The sequence below is a fragment of the Sylvia atricapilla genome, chromosome 3, assembly GCF_009819655.1.
Source record: "Sylvia atricapilla isolate bSylAtr1 chromosome 3, bSylAtr1.pri, whole genome shotgun sequence".
Classification (NCBI taxonomy): Eukaryota; Metazoa; Chordata; class Aves; order Passeriformes; family Sylviidae; genus Sylvia; species Sylvia atricapilla.
The window spans coordinates 99,233,801-99,255,450 of NC_089142.1; the positions used below are offsets into that span (position 1 = coordinate 99,233,801).

The 21,650-nt window shown below is 40.8% G+C and overlaps 1 protein-coding gene across 1 annotated transcript in view; it reads right to left on the reverse strand.

The window, feature by feature from the left end:
* FSHR (follicle stimulating hormone receptor) overlaps window positions 1-21,650 on the reverse strand; it is a 78,864-nt gene that overhangs the window by 7,753 nt on the left and 49,461 nt on the right. The window contains exons 3-9 of the mRNA XM_066316352.1: window positions 19,381-19,455; window positions 18,926-19,000; window positions 11,357-11,428; window positions 9,127-9,204; window positions 5,478-5,546; window positions 5,292-5,366; window positions 262-447 (exon numbers count right to left, since the gene is read on the reverse strand). Of these exons, the coding sequence (XP_066172449.1) occupies window positions 262-447; window positions 5,292-5,366; window positions 5,478-5,546; window positions 9,127-9,204; window positions 11,357-11,428; window positions 18,926-19,000; window positions 19,381-19,455 (630 nt within the window). The remainder of the gene's footprint in view (window positions 1-261; window positions 448-5,291; window positions 5,367-5,477; window positions 5,547-9,126; window positions 9,205-11,356; window positions 11,429-18,925; window positions 19,001-19,380; window positions 19,456-21,650) is intronic.

Sequence of the window (21,650 nt, forward strand, 5' to 3'; positions counted from 1 at the left end):
CCAGGCTGGTCCCAGTGAAAGGCACATTTATGACAGGTGAGGAGAGAGTTCTGTCTGTCAAAATTTAATAATTCACTGCAATGGAGAGGCAGTGCACTGTGTGGCATGCATAAACCTGTATGTATTGTGTATTCATTTATTTCCATCCATTTACTTACCTGCCCTGAAGAGACCTTTTCTATCCACCTTTTGAGGAATTTTATTTAATTCACTATCAACGGCTGAAAAGCACCAAAAAGAAAAACAAATTAATTCACTTACTTTTGTCTTTTCCAGCTTGTAAATGCACAGCAATGGCTAGGATAGGTGAAGTTTGCCTCAATCAAAGATCTAAATTTGCTTAAGTCAGGAAGCTTTTTTAAATTGTATGTAGACCTTGCTCTTAGCTTCTTAATGAGTTCTAATCCATGACTTGGCAGGAAACTGATTTTCGTCCTGGAAATATCCCTTTAAAAAAACATATGAAAATCTTGGTAAAAAGCAAATTTACTTCTGCTCAACAATGGATCTGTGTTTTAGACTGTCCTACTCATCCTCAGAGTAGTGACTGGAAACAGATCAGCTGGAAATCTACACTGAAAAGATGATCCAGTGCTAAATTGGCTGTTCCTCCAGGAAACTGAGCTAATATCCATTGCAAACAACAATCAAGTAATGTTAGTGTGTGAGAACAAAAGAAAAAAAAATCCCATAATATTTTGGATAAAAATTAGCAGGCATATAAACTATTACTGCCATATGATGCTGAGTTTAGTAAGTAGCTATTAACTGCAGCAGTCATCCCAGAATACTGTTAAACGACAGAAAAAGGCTGATGAAATCACAAAAGAAGTTTGCTATATGAACATCACATCATGGAAGGCTGCTGTGGAAAAGGCAATAAACACAAAGAGAGAAGCTCACATGTGGGTACAGATGTGAGGACAGGTTGGGGATATCAGATTTTGTACTCATTAGGAAGAAAAACAGGTTAAAGAGAGATGGGGGTGGCATTGTTCAGGCTGTTAGGGGAAAAAAAATCTCAACAAAACCTTCTCGGAGGTTTAGAAAACAAATATAGCAGAGACTGAAGCAAAGAAAGGGGCACGCCTGCAGGAGGTTGGGAGGGATGTGTTTATGTGGAAGGCAATTACTGTGGGGCAGGCTATCAGAGGCAACAATGGAATCTGCAGCCATGAAAGTACAAAGGAGAGCATTGGAGGGGCTTTTAAAAGGAAATATGTTCTGCAAACACTTAATCTTGACTTGTGCCATGCAAATGAAGACAGGGAAGAAGGACCAAGGGTGCTCCATCTCTAGGCTAAGAGATACTCAGGAATCCATCCCCATACCTCCAGACTGTAGCAGATGGGGAAAAACAACTCTGCATTTCCCTCACTGGGGCACAAACCATGTCCCTCAGATCATGACAGCTTGAGATCAACTCCTTTCTCTGAAGAGCAAAGGTAAAAGTGAACTGCACAAAATCACCCTTCCTCCTTTAAGCCCTGTGCTCTCACAGCCTGAGACTGATCCAGGATGCAGTGTTTGCTGAGGCTGCTGTGCTTTTTCTTCTCCAAGAAAAGAAAAGATTTCTCCTTAATCAAGGGATTGGACTGACGATATTTGCAGTTTTCTCCATGTCCCCTTGAAAGTACAGTTTCCAATTCATCTTTGACAATGTGATGTCAGGACATGTTATTTGATCTCTATCACCCAACATGCACAAATTGCTTTTATTATAGCATTAATACAGGAGAGTGGTGCCATGTGGGGGGGGGGGGGGAGACCAGGTTTTAGCAGCATGTAATAAAGTTTAGACAGTTGCTGTGTAGCACACACACATTTTCACCTCTGTTTTCTGGTCTAGAAAGCAAAATGAATACCAGGAAAGGGCTCTGCTTGAGCTCCAGCCAAGTCTAAGTTCACAGGCAGAAGATAAAGCAGTTTGTAAAATTAGTAAAGAGGATCTTTGTGTCCGTGCTGTGTCCACAATTGAGACTTTACCTCCAGGCTCTGAAGGAATGTGCCACCTTCAACAACTGGACAATGGACTGTGGCAGCAGAGGAGCAAACACAAACTCCACTCCACTGCCCCAGCTGGAGACTGTGACTTTTACTGGGAGACAGACTTGTGTACTCCAAAGTGCTGTGAACTTCTGCAGGGCAGGCAGAGAGAAGTCACACCTCTCACAGAAGAGGTCCTGAGGTCCTGAGCCTGTTTCTACAGGAGCTAAACCCAGCAGCTGATGAGAATTTTTAGGCTATTGATTTCTAGCTTGGATGCTTGAAGAGGTAATTAGGTTGCAATGAGCAGCCTCAATTTTCACTTGTGCTGACTACTGCCCTCAGTGCTCTGCCTAATGAAAACTGTCACCCAGAGTATATGCTCATGAGTCAAAAACTAAACAGCAGGTTTCTGCTTAAATCCACAGGCAGCATCATTCATGGCATCATTAAGAGAATGTGTAACTTCATAGTTCTGAACAAGAGCACAGAAAATGTTTTCTTTGGCTTTTTAGCTAAAAATCATTACTGAGTCCAAACTGGTATTACACTGTGTGGAAATAAGCAATTATGAGTAGGAATAGCACTTAAGAAATCTTAAAAAAGTTTACTGAATCTCTCATCATCTCCAAATAGATTCAAAGATATTAAATATTTTTTCCACAATATTTTTTTTCTTCTTATTTAAGAAGCCTTTCTTTTAATGCCAATTATCACACATCAACAGAATGGAGTTAGGGAAAGTGCTTTGTTTTCCCTGTGGGTTTTTCTTCAGTATGTCTGTGAGGGATAGCTATGGATACACCACTGACAAGCCCCAAAAAGCAAACACAGACATTGTGCAGATGGTTTAATAAATTACTCCACTGAGTTACCACACACATGCACCTCAGTGCAGAGGTTCTTTGGGATGCTCTGCTCTAGTTAGAGGCTTGATAAGTTTAATACGCCCAATCAACAAGATTATAAAGTGGCAGTAGGAAATCAAACCAGAAGGAATCAGCAATTGAAATATGTGTTCTTGTGTTGTCATTGCTTGGCTGTGAGTCATCAGCCTTGACAGCAGCCAGTGCAGGAAGAGCAAAATGAATCTACCTTCTCTTCCAGTCAGTTCCCTTTCCCACTGGGAGCCCCTGTTGGATTAGCAAAAGCACTGACCAGCTGATGAAGTCTGAAAGGCACCTACAAAAATGGCAAAAAATAGCTCCTGGAGCAGAAATCAGTGCAGGGTGGGTGGATTGGGGAGAACAATTTTCTTTGTGCTTGTATCTAAACTGATCTCTGGCTGCAGTTCAGGGACTCAGTTGTTGAGCTGGGGATCTACTGGAGCTCTCCTGCAGCCTCCATATGTGGGATTACCAATGAAGACAAATTGCAAGGGCAGGATGGGCCAAAGCCATACCTCACCCTGCATTGAGTCAGGACACAGCCAGAGAACTATGGACACCAGCAAAGGCTGGTGCAAGCCACTACAGCTCTGAGAGCAGCAGCAGACAATTAAATGAAACAGTGCAGCTGAAAATTGAAGCTATGAAACTCCAAGTTGGAAAGAGAGTGTGTATCTGTATAGAAGGAATATGAATAGTTGTGAGATTTATTAGCTATTTGATTTGCTGGCCTACTGTCAATGCTGAAATCCTTTAACTCAAAATTTGACGTCTTTCCCAAAGAGAGATTCTAATTCAGTCAAGAGCTATAAGTGTGAGAGAGGAATTTATTTATGAAACTCTGTAGCCTCTACAAGCCCTATGATTGGTGCTATTTGTGTTTGTCTTTCTTTCTTTTATTACATTACTTTAATATGATGAATTATAAAATAGAAGTTGGCATTAATTGACTCTGTAACACTGGTTCAAGAAGATCAGGAGTTAAACCACCTTGATGTTCATTCTATTAAAACACTGCGGTCTGCAACATGGATTTGATTGCAGCAACAGCAAAAATATGATTTGTCCCAGCAAAGATATGATTATGGGTCAATCATTTCCACAAGTGAAAGCAGATCCCTGGTGTACACTACAGTGATGGATGAGTAAGAAAGCTCTTCTTTCATGATCTCATCCAGGATAAAAAGGTAATTTCCCATCCACAGAATAGTGGATGTATTGGTAATGGAACAGAAAACTTTTTACACAAATAACTCAGTGTTAGAAATTGAACTATCAAATGAATCTCAACTACAGGCAAATCAATTTGATAAACCTCCAGAATATGATTGTATCAAGTATAGCTTGCAAAGAAAATGCATTCACTTTTCGCTACAGGAAACAATGATTTCCCAAAGTAACACCTATGATGTTACTGATGAGAAGATGCTCCAGTGTCAGTCTTTTCCAAAAAAGGATGCTTTGAAGAAACAATGGAAGTGGAGCAGAATGCAGTAAACTCAGCTCTGCACTCAGGTGCACTGACCATCACACAGTAGAAAATAGCCTTCGGAGGAGGAGCTCTGGACTCAACTCAAGGATAATCAGACATTTTTTCTCCCTCTTTTCAGATTTTTAACCACTCTAGCACCTGTGTCAAATCTTCCAACAGATCCAATGACCCCTCTCACTGGTTCAGGGTGACTTTTAGCCCTCTCTGGACACCCAAGGTAGATGTGAAGAGAGAAAGGTTTCGATGAATCAGGAATCACACATCTCTCTTGTAGCCCTTACATGTGGTGACTTGTGCTCAGAAACGCAGGGAGCTGTGCAAACTCATATATTTTTGGACCCTATGGCAAACTGTGGCTTGAGGTAATGGTGGCTGAGATCCACGAACATCCTTCTGCTAAATTTTCTACTGCTGGGTTCTCGATCGCCAGCTCATTACCCACCAAGGACATCCTGCTGGATATGTGTGGGATGTATTTCATACTTATCCCAATCCCCCTCCCCATAAGATGGGAATTTTGCTTCAGAATTCAGCTGCACAGATGCAGGGGCAGATCTTCAGTGGCAAGTAATTCAGATTCCAGCACTAAGAACCACTCACTCAGTCTTGGTTGTGCTCAAACAGAAAATCAAAAGCATTTTTTTCCAGAGGAAAAAACAAAACAGAACCACTCCTCTCTTGCACAATTTAATAAAATGTGGAGAGGCACCTGGACCTAATACTCTCAAAATTTTGAGGACAAAGTGAAAATAAAATTTTAGACTGAAATTTCAGTTATGGATTCCTTTTTTTATTCAGAACTAGACCTCTGGTCTTGAACTCCAAGGTTTGCAAGATGTTGAAATCCAGACTGGCATTCATATGTTCTTCTCTGACCTTTTCTAAGGAGTCAATAATGAGAAAAATGGTATCCAAATATTACTTACAAAACAATGGGTCCAATGGCTCCCTGGAAGACTTCATCTGGTAATTTTTCTAGGTTGTGATTATCACTTAGATTTCTGAAAAACACAATATTTTATGCTGAAGCAGTCTGAGACTAAAAAGAAAAAAAATTCTTGAAGAAGTTACTATCTTCATTTTTCAGAATTGCAAACAACAGAAATAGTTACAGCTCATCCAGGTATGTTCCATTAAATGCATGATTCTCAATGTCTTGAATTCCATTTTTATTGAGCCATCTGCAACAGAGAGAAGGAAAAGAGAGTTGTGTTCTTATTTATGCTTCATGACAGAAATGTATGCAATTCAAAACAGGGAATCTCAAACAAATAACATAATTAAGTGGACGTCAAAATGGTGAAATAATGCTGGCCCGAAAGATCCCTGTAAGTAGTTGGAGGAAGGCTTTGGAGGTGGCAGACACAAATAGGGTGGCTGAGTGCTACCCTCAGAGATGGCAGCTGGAGTAAGTTCCTGAAGTAAGGGCAGAGCTGGTGAAGATGCTGGTGCTGCTCATGGCTCCACTGGGAAGGCAGCAGAGGAGCCAGGGAGACCAGGATCTTTCCTGTTGGTGGCAGTAAGTGCCACTTAGTTTTACTCTTAGCAAGATGCTTTTGAAACGCTGGGCCACAGCTTCATCTTTGCCAGTTATTAGGGAAAGAAGCCTGCTGTGTGCCATGGGCTCGCATCCACAGCCAGGCAGGTGGAGGAGGGGGGCTGACAGTCACTGAGCCAGGCAGGAGGGCAGGAGGGGGCAGCCAAACTGCCCAGAAAGCAGGTGATTCCTCCTACATTGCTGCCTTGACAAATTACACTCCCTGTCTGCTCTGCTGCCCGGTCCTATCTCCCCAGGCTCCTTTCCCCAGCAGGAGACACAGGTAGTGAACCTGGCAATTGAAGCTCCTGGGGCTCTCTGCCAAGTTTTTACTCCGGTGCATTGCCTAATTAACGTTTAACGACCTTCCCTCTGTCCCTTTGTGGTCCTAAAAATTTACATTTAGGTCAGTTATATTTATCATCTTTATGGTGCAATCTTTCATCTCGCCTTAAACGTCACTTTGCAGCTCACGCCCTTTCCAACAGGCAGTGACAGGTCTGATTGATGGCAAAAATGGCCTGATTTAATTAAACTGTCAGCAAACCTGGACTCTTTTCTAATTCACTTTGAAAGCTGAGCATGCAAGTGACCCACTTATCTGAGGTCTGAGGTGGTGAGCTAAGGTCAGCATGGAAATCAGTCATGGGTCTGGCTGAAAGGATTGCTCTTTTGACCATGACAGGCAGATGCACACAGCTCTGTGTCTGTAACGTCTGTCAGGCTGGATCAGGAGAACTGTCACCGTCCCCTTCACTTGCCAGCACTATTAGACATGAGTGAGCAGGCACAGAGGAGAGACAGGTCCCTGCTAACAGCATTTCAAACATTTATTATATTACATTGATCTTATAAATTTGTAGCTGCCAGGCTGATAGATATGTTTTTAATCACACTATTAGCACTTACTGCATTCTCTCACTGAACATGATGTTAATGCAGTGAGATACTAAGGCTGTAAAACAGAGTCACTGTAGCCACACAGTGTGGACTATACACTCCTGTCACCCGGCTAATAGCATCTGAGTCGTAAAAAGAGCAAAAAAAATTACCCAAATCCCAAGACCTCATTACAGTACACATAGATAAATTCCTGTTGAGGCAAATTCTCCCCTCACTTCAACCAGCATCCTTACTGACTCCACTAACTCTTACATTAGCAGGGTGACAATGGAGGTGGTGATCCAGAGTTTGGATATGGGGGCTTTTCCTTATAATTTTATTGCTAGAGCAGATTTTTAAAACTTCAAATTCACCCAGTGCAAGAGGTCACTGCTCCTGAGGTACTATTTACACCCTATTTCAAGACACGGAAGATCTATCTTAAGAGCCTGAGTGGCATGCAGACCTGGTAGCAGGGTGAATTTCTTCCATAAATTTCTAGCACTTCATTACCAAATGTCTCCTCAGTTCCCACCTGTGCTGATTCCATGCACAGCATAGGATCAGATGCAATCCCAATTACTGGCAGAAATTTGCTTGGAACCTGCTACAGTTAAGTCTATTAATATGGTTTCTTCCTAGAATGTGGAGATTTAGTGGGTCGTGGATGATTTTAATCATCTTGATATGCCTGCTTTCTCTAAATAATGTTGCCCTAATCATAACTTTCTGTTGAGATGCTGTGACTTCAGTTTTGTAGAGAAAAATGGCAAATTTGTGCCTAAACTGAACTAAGTTCACCACAGCACAAGGAAAGCCTAATCAGAGACTCTCAAAGGGCACATGCACAGCCTCTGTCCCGAATTGCTCTAGGGAGAACTAGAGCAAAGTCAGGACATTGTCTGACCAGTCAGGTGCTGGAGGCCAGGTCTGCACACACAGCTCCTGCTGCTCCTCACACACTGCTGGTGTGGGGAGCCTGTGACAATAGAGAGCTGCAGGAGGAAGGGCAAAGCAGCTGGAAGTGAACATGACCCTCCACCAGGGCAATTTTGCTAGCAAACCAGCAGCCTGAATTCCCCAAAGAGGTATCCTTCAATGCCCAGGCAATAATCATACCAGAGAATCAGAGAAAGGTTTGGGCTGGAAAGAACCTTAAAGATCACCCAGTTCCAAAGCCCCTGCCATGGATAGCAACAGCTTCCCCTAGACCAGTTTGCACAAAATGCCCTCCAACCTGGCCTTTTGCACTTCCAGGGGTGGAGCATCCACAACTTCTCCGGGCAACCTGTTCCACTGCCTCACCCCCTCACTGTAAATAATAAGCAATGAAACATTTTGGGGGGAGAGGGGGAAGCCAACTTCAAGCTGCTCAAGTGGTGCAGAGAGGTCAAAACACACCAAAACTCTGGCATATTTATCTCACCCTTTGGTGGTATTATGAAAATAAACATAGTATTTGTTGTGCAGTGCTTTGTAAATAGATACTTGAGAAAAGTCTGTGTGTATGTGTGTTTAAAACTTCAGAACTTGAAGCAGAGAGAGGTTGTGCATAACTGATGGGGAAAAGGGAGAGATGAAGCCAAATGACTTGTTACTGCACTCTCTTCATTATTGACTGTCTGACCTTGCTCCCCCCAGAATCGACGTGAGCTCAGTCAATTCAAACCTTGCTTTTCTCTCTCAGTGTGCCAGGTAAACCACATAAACATGATGGGAATTTTTTCCAGTCTGGCCACTGGCTAAGTGAAAGGAAGGCAGCTTGTTAGCAAGCAAACAGTATGTTTTGATACACAAAGAGAAAGGATCAAAGAAGCCAGCTAGTTCATTAAAATACATGACTGTTCAGATCAAGTGTAGAGTCATGTAACCCTGCAGCTCCAAACTGCATTGTGAACCTGCCCGCACCAATGCATTAACTTTGTGTACAAATAAACCACATTTCCACAACATCTCCATGCATTCTGCCCAAGTAATAAACATCGTTGAGTGATGTGTCTGACTGTAAATATTTATGAGTCGTGCCATCTGTTTGAACACAATTTGTATCACAGGGAACTGTAGCTGTAGGTGTTTCGCCTTGGCATTGGTAATTATTAAATTCGCTCTCTGATGTGCTTCTAAAATAAAGAGCAGGACAAGAACACAAAAAACCCCAAAAGCATTAATTTGTTTCATGGTAGGGAAACAGAATACAGAGATCTCAGGGGCAAGGAGAAATGTAAAATCTCAAATTGAATTTGGAAGTGTATGAAAAAGTGCCCAACTCCTGGTATCCTTGACCCTGTTCTGGAAAAGAAATGAGCTAACAAGGAGAATAATGAATTTGTATGTCTACTCACAGAATCACACTCTCAGAACTCAGGCCCATGAATGAATTTCTTTCAATTGTACGTATATTGATATTGTCTTGAATATCTCTGAAAAATAAAATACAATAGAAACTACACCTTTTTGTACTTCTGTGAGCCTTTCAATAAAATATGCTGCTTCAAACACAGTATTTTTCCCTTATATTCAATCTGAGGAAGTACTGCAGACGGAGGGTAATAACCAAAGTTTCCAAGACATTTTTTTTCCTCCAGAGCAAAAACCTTCCTGATAAAAAAAGGCTGGAACAAAACACCCCCATACTTTCCTCCCAGAGAGGCTGAAGACATTAAAATGCATAAAAGCTCAGGTCTCTAACCCCGACGTAGATGAAATAGCTCCTCCAGCAAACATACTCCCCAGAAAATGCAATTGGAGGGGCTGCAAGGCCGCCCCTTCTCCCAGCCTCCCCACCAGAAGGAGGAAAGCCATTAGCCTTTTTGGCCTGATTCAGCAGGGTACCTACCAGCCCATGAATCATTCCTCAGCTGATGTCAACAGGGTTGCTTATAGGCTTTGTGTGTGCTTAAGAACTTAAATGCAGGGCCCCTGTCAGTGCAGTTTGTTGAATGGACAAGTAGGAATTTCCATCTTTCCTCAGTTGTGACTGATACAAAAAAAAAGGACGGTTCTGTTGCTGGCTCAATATACGCTTCAAAGAAGTTAAATAGTGTTACTCATAATTTAGACTGGGGATATGGCTGTTTCCGTGCTGTTTCTCTTGGAAAGCATGGAACAAAATTAGTTCTCTGCAAAGCTTGAAATTAAGCATGATTCCAAAATTATCTCATGCTGACAGCTCCATACAGCCACAACTCTGCACTGAGTGACACTCACACAGAGGCTTCAGTCTGCAAGCTGAGGGCAGCAGAGGCAGGAACAGGAGGGGAACACAGCACCCATGCAAGTGAACTGTACCCTTCTACTAAAGATCTGCCCTTTATAAGTTTCAAGACCTGTTTTTGGGACTTAAATATTGGCACATCTGAAGCCAAGGGGAATATTCTTACTGACCTGAAAGGGACCAAGGTTTGATCTGAAGTCTAGTTTGGGACTCAATTAGTTTCAAGGTCTGTTTACTCTTACAGGGAAGTGAGGAGTTGCACCTAAAATATTAGAAGCTCTTGCTGTACAGGACACAGTAATTCCTGTCTAGTTAAGACTGATGATAAACACAAAGGTGTACAGGTGAAAGTCTCTGTAGTGCCATTGCCTTGATGGTTTCGAGGAGCAATGGACTGAAGTTCTCAGAATTACATATGTCAAATGTATTCCTGAAATGGATTTCTTATCTGATATGTCTATATACTATATTCAGGCATCCCCTTCTATGTTTTATGTCCATTTTTATTGATGTGTCTGCAGTTTAAAATCTTCTAATCAAAGTTCTGAAGATGCAGAACTTTGTGTGTGAATTAACAATAAACCTTGTCCAAAAGAATGCTTTCAGTTATACTAAGAACTGATTGAGAAATGTATGTCAAAATATTTTTCAGTCAAAAAGAAACCAAATTTTTCTGATATGTATTTTTTTCTACAGAAGAAGAAGAAGTGCTTTAGGAAATTAACAGCCTGTTTTTACACAAAATTTTGCACAAATATGTTCTTCCTCTTTGGCATTGGAATTTTCCATAGCAAAAAATTTTTATTTTCTGGACAGTTTTGCTGCCAGGCGAAAACAGAAAAGGGTATGGTAGATAATTCCCTGAGGTTTTTGTTTGTTTGCTTGGTTTTTTTTTCGGTTTTGGTTTTGTTTTGGTTTTGTTTTGTTATTTTTGTTATTTTTAATTCCTCAGTGATGTGGCCAGTTCTGATAGAATGTAGCTCTTCCAATGCAGGTCAGAAAATTTTCACCTGGTAGCAACAAATTTCCACTGCCACCATCCTGATTTGGACTTCAGCTTCTGAAAGAGGAGTCAAAGGATGTTATCTGTCCCCTGGGCCACCCAGACACGTGCTCACACTGCAGGTGGAGTGGTCTGTAAAGTGCAAGTTCCAACGCTTTGTAAAAAGAGGGACCTGGAGAGAACTGAGACCTTCTGAACCGCATTATCATCAAGGCCTGCAAAATTACAATCAACACACCACTGTGGAGCTAGTAAATGAACACATGGAGGGAACCATGTCTTGAAAGGCTTTGCTGGAGCAGAAGAACACTCAAAGGCAGCTTTCAAAAAGTGAAAAGCAAATGCTCAAACTTACAGCAAAACTTTCTGGAAAGAGTGAACCTTGTGGACCGCAGGTAAAAAGCGAAGGCCAGTGTTTGATATTAACCTAAGAGGAAGAGAAGATGAAGATTATTCAGTCTGCCCCTGCAAAGGAGGCAGCAATTAATGAAGAAGAAAGAACATTTGGCTTAAAATGGTTTTCACAAAAGGCACAGTTTAGCTACAAAAGTGGGGTTTCCCAGTAGGAAACTTGAAATTGTAATTCAAAAATATATTTGTCCAAAGTACAAGCTGAATTCTGCCCCACAGAGGTAAAGGGAGAAACCCTACCTTGCATGATAACACACTCCCTCCCTCCTGATGATCTCAGTAAATTGTTCGTATGAATTTACCAACAATATTCTAAGAAATCCACTGCACTGACACTGGGTAATTATTTTCATAGTAGCTGTTTTAAAACAAAAATATCGACCCACCACAACCTTCTACTATAATAGAGGACAAATTAATTCCAGGAGAAATTAATTGATGAAATCAGGAGAGAATTAGGACGTTTTACTCCCCAGCACCTTTAATAGTGAGGAGCCAAAACCATGGGAACATTTCAGGAGTTTGGAAATGGACCCAAGTCTCCATCCTTCAATACCTCCACCCTCCCTCCCACCGCACTGACCACCTCTGCACTCAGGTTCCTGTCCATGAAGCAGCAACTCAGCACTGCTGAAGGACAACCCTGAGCTCACAGCCAGTGAGGTCACAGGTATCCACAGAGATGGACCACAGTTAATTTAGTCAAATTTTGTTATCCAGAGCATAGCAAGGACAAGAAACATGATGTTGCCGTGCAGCAGGAGATGACTGGTGGCTGCTGATGGCTGGAAGGAGGAGTTGGACTGGACTGGCCTCTGAACATTTGTGAGCTTTTTCCAGACACCAAAAAGTCTCATGTTTACCCCACCAAACAAAGAGAAATTTTGGATTCTAGAAAGCTTGATTATATCTTTGTGTTTTTAATATATGAGATGGTAGAGGAGATAACTTTACATATCCTATGTTCCTTAAGAAACCAATATTCTTAGTGAAAAGTTTTTTTATCCTAGCACTTAAAACAATATTCTTTTATTATTAGATGTGACTTCTTTTTTCCTTTTTTTTATTTTAACAGAATCATTCCTGAATAGCTGAATTGTGATCAAAGGACTGGTTGAGACTGGAAAAAGGAAACATTGTTTCATATGATGGTTTTTAATGTACCTAGATTATTTCAGGAGAGTTGCAGTCTTTCAGGTTTCATAATTTGAGCTGAAACTGAACCCCTCCATGTGACAACCAAATCCTACATTTGGGAACTCAGGGTGACATATAAGTCCATAAAAAAGTCATTCACTTGCATAAGTACTGCTCTGAGCTCCCTGAGATGGTATCTGGGTATCCTCAGATGCTGAAAAGCCAACTTTGATCTGTCTCATCTTGTAAAAGAAAGCAATGCTTCATATGCAGGGAAAAATTATAGTAGTATTAGTGAATATTCAAGAAGCCAATTTGGGAAAGTTGCTGAAATGTCAAGGCTGCTTCGTCTCAGGATTCAGAGTGGTCTGACATTGCATTAACTTAAAAATAACAGCTGTCACATGTGACCAAGAAAGCTCCACAAAAATGCCTTTGAAAAACTATTACATATAGTTAAATAGAAAGCATGATTAATGAAGCAGGTGGATTACACAAGACCCTTGCTACTTAAAATATTTCTGCACTTACACTTTGTAAAAGGACTTCATCAAAAAGAAAAAAAAAAAACCAAAAGCAAAAGGAGAAGAACCTGTAACTCCCCCTTACAATATTTTAAAATACACTCCCTGAATTACTGGAGATATACAGGGTGTTAGTAGAAAGCTGCCTTTAATTTTAAATGAGTCATATGCTAAAAATTCATGCAATCCTCTTTTACAAGCCCCTTTTAAACACAAATTATGGCATACATTTCCCTTAGTAGGAAAGTGAAGGAGGAGACTGCTGCCAAATAGTGCATGGCTACTGCAGGACAGAGAAGACATAAGAAGCTTTTCTTTCTACAGTCCTTTTCCAAGAAAATCTCAGTCCTCATGATGCAGCCCTGAAAGGTGACAGGACACTAACATCTGCTATTCAAACATTGCTCCCAACGGCAACTCAATCCCAGCATATCAAAATTCCACATTGGTTATCAGGGCTTTCTCCATACATGTGAGAAAAAACATCCCCAATGCCTTGGGTTAGTTCTGATCTTTCCAGTAATTCCAAAGTGTTCAGGGCTCAATTTTCACTGGTGTCAACTGAGCAGCATGAGATGGAGAGGAAAGCATCTTTGACAAATCATTACATATTGAAGTAAATCTACAGGTGGCACAAAGCACTGACTGTACAGAGGCACAGAATGGTGATTAGGAGCAGGAGAGGATGTTCCTTTAATTAAATGCAGAAAAAGAACTGAAAAAATATTTAGCTAGACTGCAGCCTAGATCTTCCCTCCTTTTTTATTCCACCAGCAAATCTCCAGAGGCCTTTAAGTGGATAATCTTTTTAGAATGTGGATAATCCAATTTACTGAATATCTTTCCTGCAGGACAGCTTTGTCAATATATTTACCATACAATGTATACATCCTTAGTAGCCTCACTTTAAACAAGTGTCCTCTTTAATCTCTGTTATAACTGAGTCCCCCCTTGCCATGCATAAACAGCTTGGTGAGAACCTTTTATTTTCAGATGGCTGATGGCTGCTTTCCAAGGTATTAATTGTCTTTCTGAAAAGGCTTACTGGAGTCAGCACTCAAGAAAACAGAGCACCACAACCAGCAGAGGAAAAAAAAATTCAGAAACTAATTCCTGGAAGATTCTGGCTGCTTATCTCCAGATATAGCAACACGTCTGCTCTTTTTTGTGCCAATTGTAGGACCTATTCTGACAAATCTGGGAATGCAGTTTACCTCATCAATTTACTGGGGGGGGTGGTATTTGTAAATTGCAAACTCCAGGTAGGCAGAGATAAACACAACTTCACTCAGGAATCATTATCTTTGTGTCCCTTAATCACTCTGGTTACTTGATGGTGTGTGTGAGCCTGATTCCAGTGAGACATTCCTCTGATTCACGTATCCCAGGCTTCTTAAATCTGCAGCCCCCAGTCCTGGGGAAAGGTCTTTAACTGGGAGGCTGCCATGCCAAAGGGAGAAGTGGACCATCACTTTATTGAAAAGTCAACTCCAAGAAAAGGGTCAGTAATTCTGTGGAATTTGCTGTACCTGCAAATTAGGAAGCACCAGGCAGGTACAAGCAGCTGCAAGATGTTGGAGTTGGGCTCTGCTCCCTATGCAGGCAAAACCCATGGGTTTGGGACTTACATTTCCCCTCCCCTCCAACAATTCAGTTGTATGCTCTCAAAATTAACCTGAAAGGATAAGTGTTACATTTCAATCTTTGTATTGTAAGCTGAGATTGCTAAATACAGGATATTGACACCCCTCAAAAATGAACCAAAGGACATAGATTACATATGAGAACTAATTCTGGAAAGAAAATTAATTTGAAAAGCCATTGCTACATTATTAAAAAGACTATGCCACAGGTCTCCCTAATGAGAGCCAGATAAATGATCTTGTACCCATGAAAAGGTCAGCCAGTTACCATTTTGAAGCAGTCTCTCTCTCCGGCTTATACCCAAGAAGACCAATTAACAGTTCTCTTCTGTGCTTCTAAAAGACTGGTGGGAAAGTTAAGGTTGCCTGTTTCTGGAAGGTTTAGGCTGTTCAGCACTGTGTTTTTTCAGCATTTTCATCTCCTTTGTGTTTTTGCCATACTGGTAATGATGATGCAGGAGACAAAGAGAGTGGGCTTAGGAGGAAATGTATTTGTCTCCAAGTTGACAGAGATAAAAGCGTATTAATATTCAACAACTGGTGGCCATAATGAGCCCATGAAGCTGATGAGGGGACTGACAAGGCTAGCTACAGCTCTCTGCCTGCCTATAAACATGACCTAGTGGCTGTACAACTATTTTTGTAGAAACACAGAGAAAACCTTGCAAACAATGTGTTGCCAAGGTCATTAAACTAATGGGCCTGGGTACTTGGGTTCAATTTTGGACATTGAGACTGATTTTTTTTTTTCTCTGTGTTTTCTAAATGAAAACCACCAGTAAATAGATTTTTTTTTTTCTGAAAGATTTTCTGCATTGTGTTTTAAAAGTTCTGCTACAGCCATAGAAATGTGTAAGGAGTCAGAGCATGCGTCTTGTGCCCTGCCAGACTCTCCCCATAGCTGGGAGCTCTAGACCCACAATGATTGAGGAATGGGCAGGTACTCAAGTCCTTGTACTTTGAGATGCTGGTTGCAGCTTGGTCCCTCTGTACCTCCTGACACAGTCAGACAGAATCACCTAATCTGTTACGTGACAAGATATCGACAAATCTATGTGCTATTCCTTCCTAACTTACAGCAATTAATGTGAAAATTAGGCAGTGATGTACAGGTTTACAAGTTTTCAGGTTTTACAAGTTTCCTTTCATGGCCTTAAAATTTTTATGATTTTTGCAATAGCTGTTCCACACAGATGCTTTACCCTTTTATGAATTATTTTAAACTATAGTCCCACATGTTTACAACCTTTTGCTTGTGTATTGTATAGAAAACCCCGAATAACCATCACAACCCACCCCCACCAACTGAACTGAAAAACCATCAATCTATTGACCTCCTCAACATCTTACCTTATTTTTCTGTATTGCCTCTTCTTTGCATGTCACAGGAAGGTGAATATGAGGAGTGGGTTACCTTTACCAGAGGCTGTTTTACAGCCTTCCATCAAGGTTTCTACTTTCTCATTCAATTAACTATCCTACCCTTTCAAACAGCAAAGCTTTGTGCCTTTTCAGTTTCCAAAAGGGCAAGCACCAGTCAGTGAAGTGAGGGGATGGAGAAAATGGCATCTTTCCTCCAGAAATGTGGGAGACAACATGAAGGTGTGACTGTATGTGGAGAGGTGATCTGAGCATGATGTTACTCAGTGTTACACCTGGCCATTGGATGTACAAAGTCCCCAGCAATGTAGTTCCACTGAAGCCAACAATATTTATGGGGATTTATACCCCCAGCACATCTTCCTCAACACTTGTTATTACAAAAAAACCCCACAATCATCTATTCAAAAGCTCTGAGCCATGAAACCTGTGCCTTTTCTACTAGCTATAGTCACGCAAGACCGGAGAGTTTTACCTCCTAAAATGAAGGCACAGAGGGGATGCAGCATAAATCCATTAGTTGTGTAAACACCAAAGATGGGTTTTATAAATTTATAAATTAGAGAACTATAATTTATAAATTAGAGAAAAGCTTTGGCACAAGAATGAGCGTGAATTAAGGAGCCGTGAATAAAACTAGAGGAAATCTTCGAGTCACCAAATCATTGAATTTCTGGAAAAGCCTCTCCTGGAAAATGTAGGAAGGCAGGGAACAGTGAAGAGCATCAAGAATGTCAATAAAGCACTTAATTAATGGAATATATGAAGTGGATCCGGGAAGAAATAGGATACAGCAGCTGGAGAGTCTCTTCTAGCCCTCGATGTCAAAAAGAGAAAAAATCTTAAAAAAACTTCAAAATGCAGTTTCCTCTGATATCAACTAGAAAGTAAAACTACCTGAAGAGGACAGGGGAATGATCAGGTAGACAAGTAATCATCTGTATTTTCAATCTGTTGCTTCTACAGGTCCTAGGATTGCTGCTGCAGCTGATTTTTTGCATAGGTGGAATGTTTGAGTCAACATGCATGGGAGTGTGGAATGACAAGTGTTCAGAAAGGCAATATCCATGAGTGCCAAGAGAAAAACTTTCACTATTTCAGTTATTTAGAGTGTGAATTTACCTTCACCTATGATTTCTGTGTCCCATATTTAAACGATCACTGAAATTAGTGTGTTCTTTAGTTTGTCCATGTTTCTTCTTCTTCAATTTCGTGTGAGATAAATGTGCTCTCATTCTTTCTACCCATCTGTACATCTGAAAACTGTACTCTCCACGGCAGCTTGTTCTGGGGATTTTACATGGTTAAACAAATGCTGTGGTTTTGTTTTCAGGTGGTCAGAGCTACTCAAAGACAGCAGTCCCTGCTGAAGGACTCGAGCTTGAAACGGGAGGAAAAACGCACACGATTTCTCCTCATGACAATGCAAACTAAGCTTTATTTCCCTACTGTCAAGAGAAAATCTGCATTTCAGTTATGCAAACACAGAAGTTAAAGTTCACCAAGGCGCCTGATGAATTTGATAAAGTGAGAATCAGTCAAAATACTGGGAAGAGTGAAAATTCTACTTCAAATCTAACCGCATATTCTAGTTCAAGGAGGCTTTAAAATGGCTTCTGTAGTGCTAAATACACGTTATCTCCTAAAGTCCAAGTACTAAATCTGAAATCTTAAAGTACAAATTCAAAGCAATGCCCCTTGGCAGTTTTGAGCCCAAAACCTGTCAGATAATAGTGATTTTCAGAGACTTCCAACACTCCTTGGCTTACTGGGAGCTATGCTTATCAGACCACAGACCTGATGTCATACTATCTTTATGAAATCTCTAACCAGACAATTAAATGCTTACTTTTATGTACTGAAATGTAGAAACCATGACCAGGCTTCTTCCATGAGTAAGGAAAACAAGGCTTCTTGTATGAGTAAGGTTTCTTCTGTCAGTCAGGAAAATCAGACAGTGTTTATGTGCTCAGGTGGATGAACATACAAAAGTTAAGTTGGTATCCTGCTGGGTGAATAAACTGGTATCCTGCTCACCAAAGGGCACCATTTGAGCTGTATAACCTGTAACCATTAAAACCAACTAGTTTTAAATGGAGTTCATTGGACTTCATTGGGGTTTTAATGCAGAGAAGAGATTATTAGTCAGGTTAAAACCATGTGCTAAAAGCTCTGAAAATATATTTGAGTAACCAGCTTACTGTAAGGATGCATTCAGTTCCCACTGAACTTTGATGGCTACTCCACAGAAGCAGATGTGGCAACCACAGTGATGCAAATGACATTCTTGATGAGGCTGGCTGAGGAAATAAAGCTGTATTGTATGTATCAATATAAACATATTTTGGGGATCTAATCATCTCACATCAGGCATTTGCGAAGACTATGGCTATAGCATTACCTTTGCTAAAGAAACAATAATTTGAATGCTTAAAACCATGTATGTGACATATCACAGAAGGCAGCACCATAGCAAAGACAGAGGAGAGATTTTTGTTGTTGTTGTTTCTAAGCTCCCAGTAGGAATTTCAACCTAAATCTGTTTCTATAGATGTAAGAAAGATCCAGCTCATCTTCTCGTCACTCATTTTCAGCCTGTTGCTTAGAAAGGCTCGAGGAACTTGTGTGTGGGACTCCTCTGTGGAAGCTTTTATCTTCAGCTCTTCTGAGGAGGTGCAGGCATGAAAATGCATATTGACAATGTGCAACTGGTATGAGGAGAGGGAATCATCCTGTCTTATCACCCAAAGTGCTCAGCACCAGCTGGACAGATACACGGGGGTGTAATTCAAAGTGACTCTAGGACTTGTAAAGAGCAAAAGATCTTACAAATATCTGAGGCTTGGAAGGTGTTGAAAGGCATCTTTATCGATGTACACGAGGTTGTTGGCTTTCTCAATTCTTCTGCAAAGAGGAAATGAAACATCAGAGAAAAATATATCAATATATTGATCTTAAAATTATGTTTATCCCTTGATATAGTGGAACAATATGCTGAGATTTTCTTTTTGACAGCAGAGGATCTGGACGATTTTAGGGAGCAGACAGGCAGACCCCACCACCTTTTGATCCTGGCAGTGACCTGAGGATAAATTGTCACCTGAGCAGGTAAAGAAAGGGACAGCTAGATAAGAAGATGGAAAAGACAAAGGGAGATTTCAAAAGCTTCTATAATGCTACAAATTCTTCAGTGCTTACCTGAACCAAACTGCAAAACCTTTGATACTTGCCTATAATGAATCTTTATAATTGTCTCCTTTGCATTTAGATTGCTCATTACTTACATTTCATGTAGTTTGGGAAGGTTGGAAAACACATTTGCTTCTATGACCTCCAAGGCATCATTCTGTGAGATCTCTCTGAAAAATAATTTAGAAGTCAAGGTATTTCAAGTCATGGTGAAGCAGAAACTGGAGAAGTGAAAAATTCACAAGGAGCTTCTTCTCAGATTACTGATGAGTTTTGAAAACAAGGTGGATATCAGATAAGAAAAACAGAAACACTAATGAGTACTGCTGTGGCAAGCAATATCAACAGTCAGGAACAGAGATCTGAGGCTGGAGTTTGTATCTGCAACATCAGCCCTGCATGTCCTGCTGTCACCAGTCCCTGTGCATTAGAAGTCAGGGTCTACCCATCATGGGCTGCTGGACTTCTGACATTACTAATTACTAATAGAAATATAATGAAACCTTTTAACTCAGTGAAGAAAAGAGGTGATGAAGGTGGCTGAAAACAAAGACAGCTAAAAAGTTCCCAGGAAATATGACACAACTTCAGCAACAGGACACTGCTGTCTTGACCCAATGGAAAGGAGAGAGATTAAAAATTAAGCCACCAGCAATGTGCTCTTGTTAACAGCATCTGGAGATCAGTATGGAGAAGTTTTCCATACCTTGGAGCAAACCCTATTTGATGTGGTCAGTACACAGGTAATGCCCACTTGCAGCCACAGAACTGCAGGATATAAATGGCCAGTTTACTGCTGGAACCACACCAGAATGCATCTTCTGCTAGCCCAGAGCACATACTTCTTTGTTTCCTTGATCTGTGGGATGGCAAAGACAAGGCTCAGGCTCTGGTGTAATTTAGAGCTCAGGAGTCCTCCTGGTGAATCAAGTGGGCATCACTGCACTGTCCCCTGTCCCAATCACATCACTTATCCTGGCACTGACCAGGGAGGTTGAGGTAAAGACAGCCAGGCCAAAAGATTCCTCACTGCCATTTTTTTGGAAATGGCACCAAAATGTTACTATCTCAGGCTGAGGTCACCTGTAGGAAATAAAATTTGTAATGCAGCTGTAATTCAGTGATAGTGTCATGGTCTATTGCATTTTAATCATAAGGTAGCTGCACATCTTTCGAATGAAGCCTTGGATAAATAGATTGCAAGCTGGACGACACTTCTTCCTGGATATCTTGTTCTTTTGAAATTATGATGGTCACAAATAGATTCAAATAGGCCTGAGGTAAAACATGAAATTGTAATGTCAGGTGCAAAGTCAAAAAATAATCGCAAAAATTAATTAATTCCCCAAAATCTGTCTAGAAAAAAGAAAATCTTCAGAAAAAGCAGCATGTTTAATACCAACAAATATATTTTGCCAGAAGATACTTCATGTCACTAAGAAGTTCAGGGGAAAAATGTTGCAGATGCATTGGCCTTATACAGGGAAAAAAGGGTTATTAAGAAACCATAATACAGTTGTGACCTTACCCAGCAGATAGTGCTGCTGAGGGTAATAATTTTTTATGATCCAATCTGCTATCTAACTTTGGAACAACTTGGATGACACAGCTTTTTAAATGGATTGCTTAAAAATGGATGTTTCTGCATCAGAAGAGTGTTTTGGCTTCCTAAGAGTGTGGTAGGTTATTGGCTTTGTTTTGATTCAAGAAATGGAAGATACAGATCTGATTAAGGTAGGGCACAAGCAGGCCATGGCACTCTGGAAGGCTTGGAGAATGCATGGTGGAGGAAAGGAAAGAAGAGAGGTAGGAAGATAGGAATCTCTAAACTGTTTTTGCAAGATTAGGTTTTTAAAATAGTAAGTTTTTAGAGATTCTGTTTTAAACAGAATTAAATAACACCTGTGTGAGGGGGCTTTCAGAGACATGGGAAATTACTTGGCTTTCATTCTAACATTCCCATTCACAGGTACAAAGGTAACAGTCATCTTTTTTAAACAGATGAAGATATGGACATATATAAATATGTCTATTTAAAATGGTTTTGGTTTTTTTTGTCTTCCAGCTGAAGCAAACTTGTTTTGCAGCTGCTGAGGCTATGAACATCTCAAGATCAGTAAAAGGAACAGAAGGGAAAATTGTCAGTGGCAGAAGGCAGTAACCCTTCTGGTGCTGGGCTGCATCCTCTGTGTTCAGAGCATTGCAGTGGTGAGGGAAAAGACTCTTTGTCCCTTACTATGGACTGTATCCTTTGCTACACTCTCCAGGAAATCCTGTTGGTGATGACCTTACTCATCATTGTTCTTTGCAGATGAATCCCAGTTTTGGGCAGCACATAAACCTGACAGAGGTGTTGTTCAGGTAA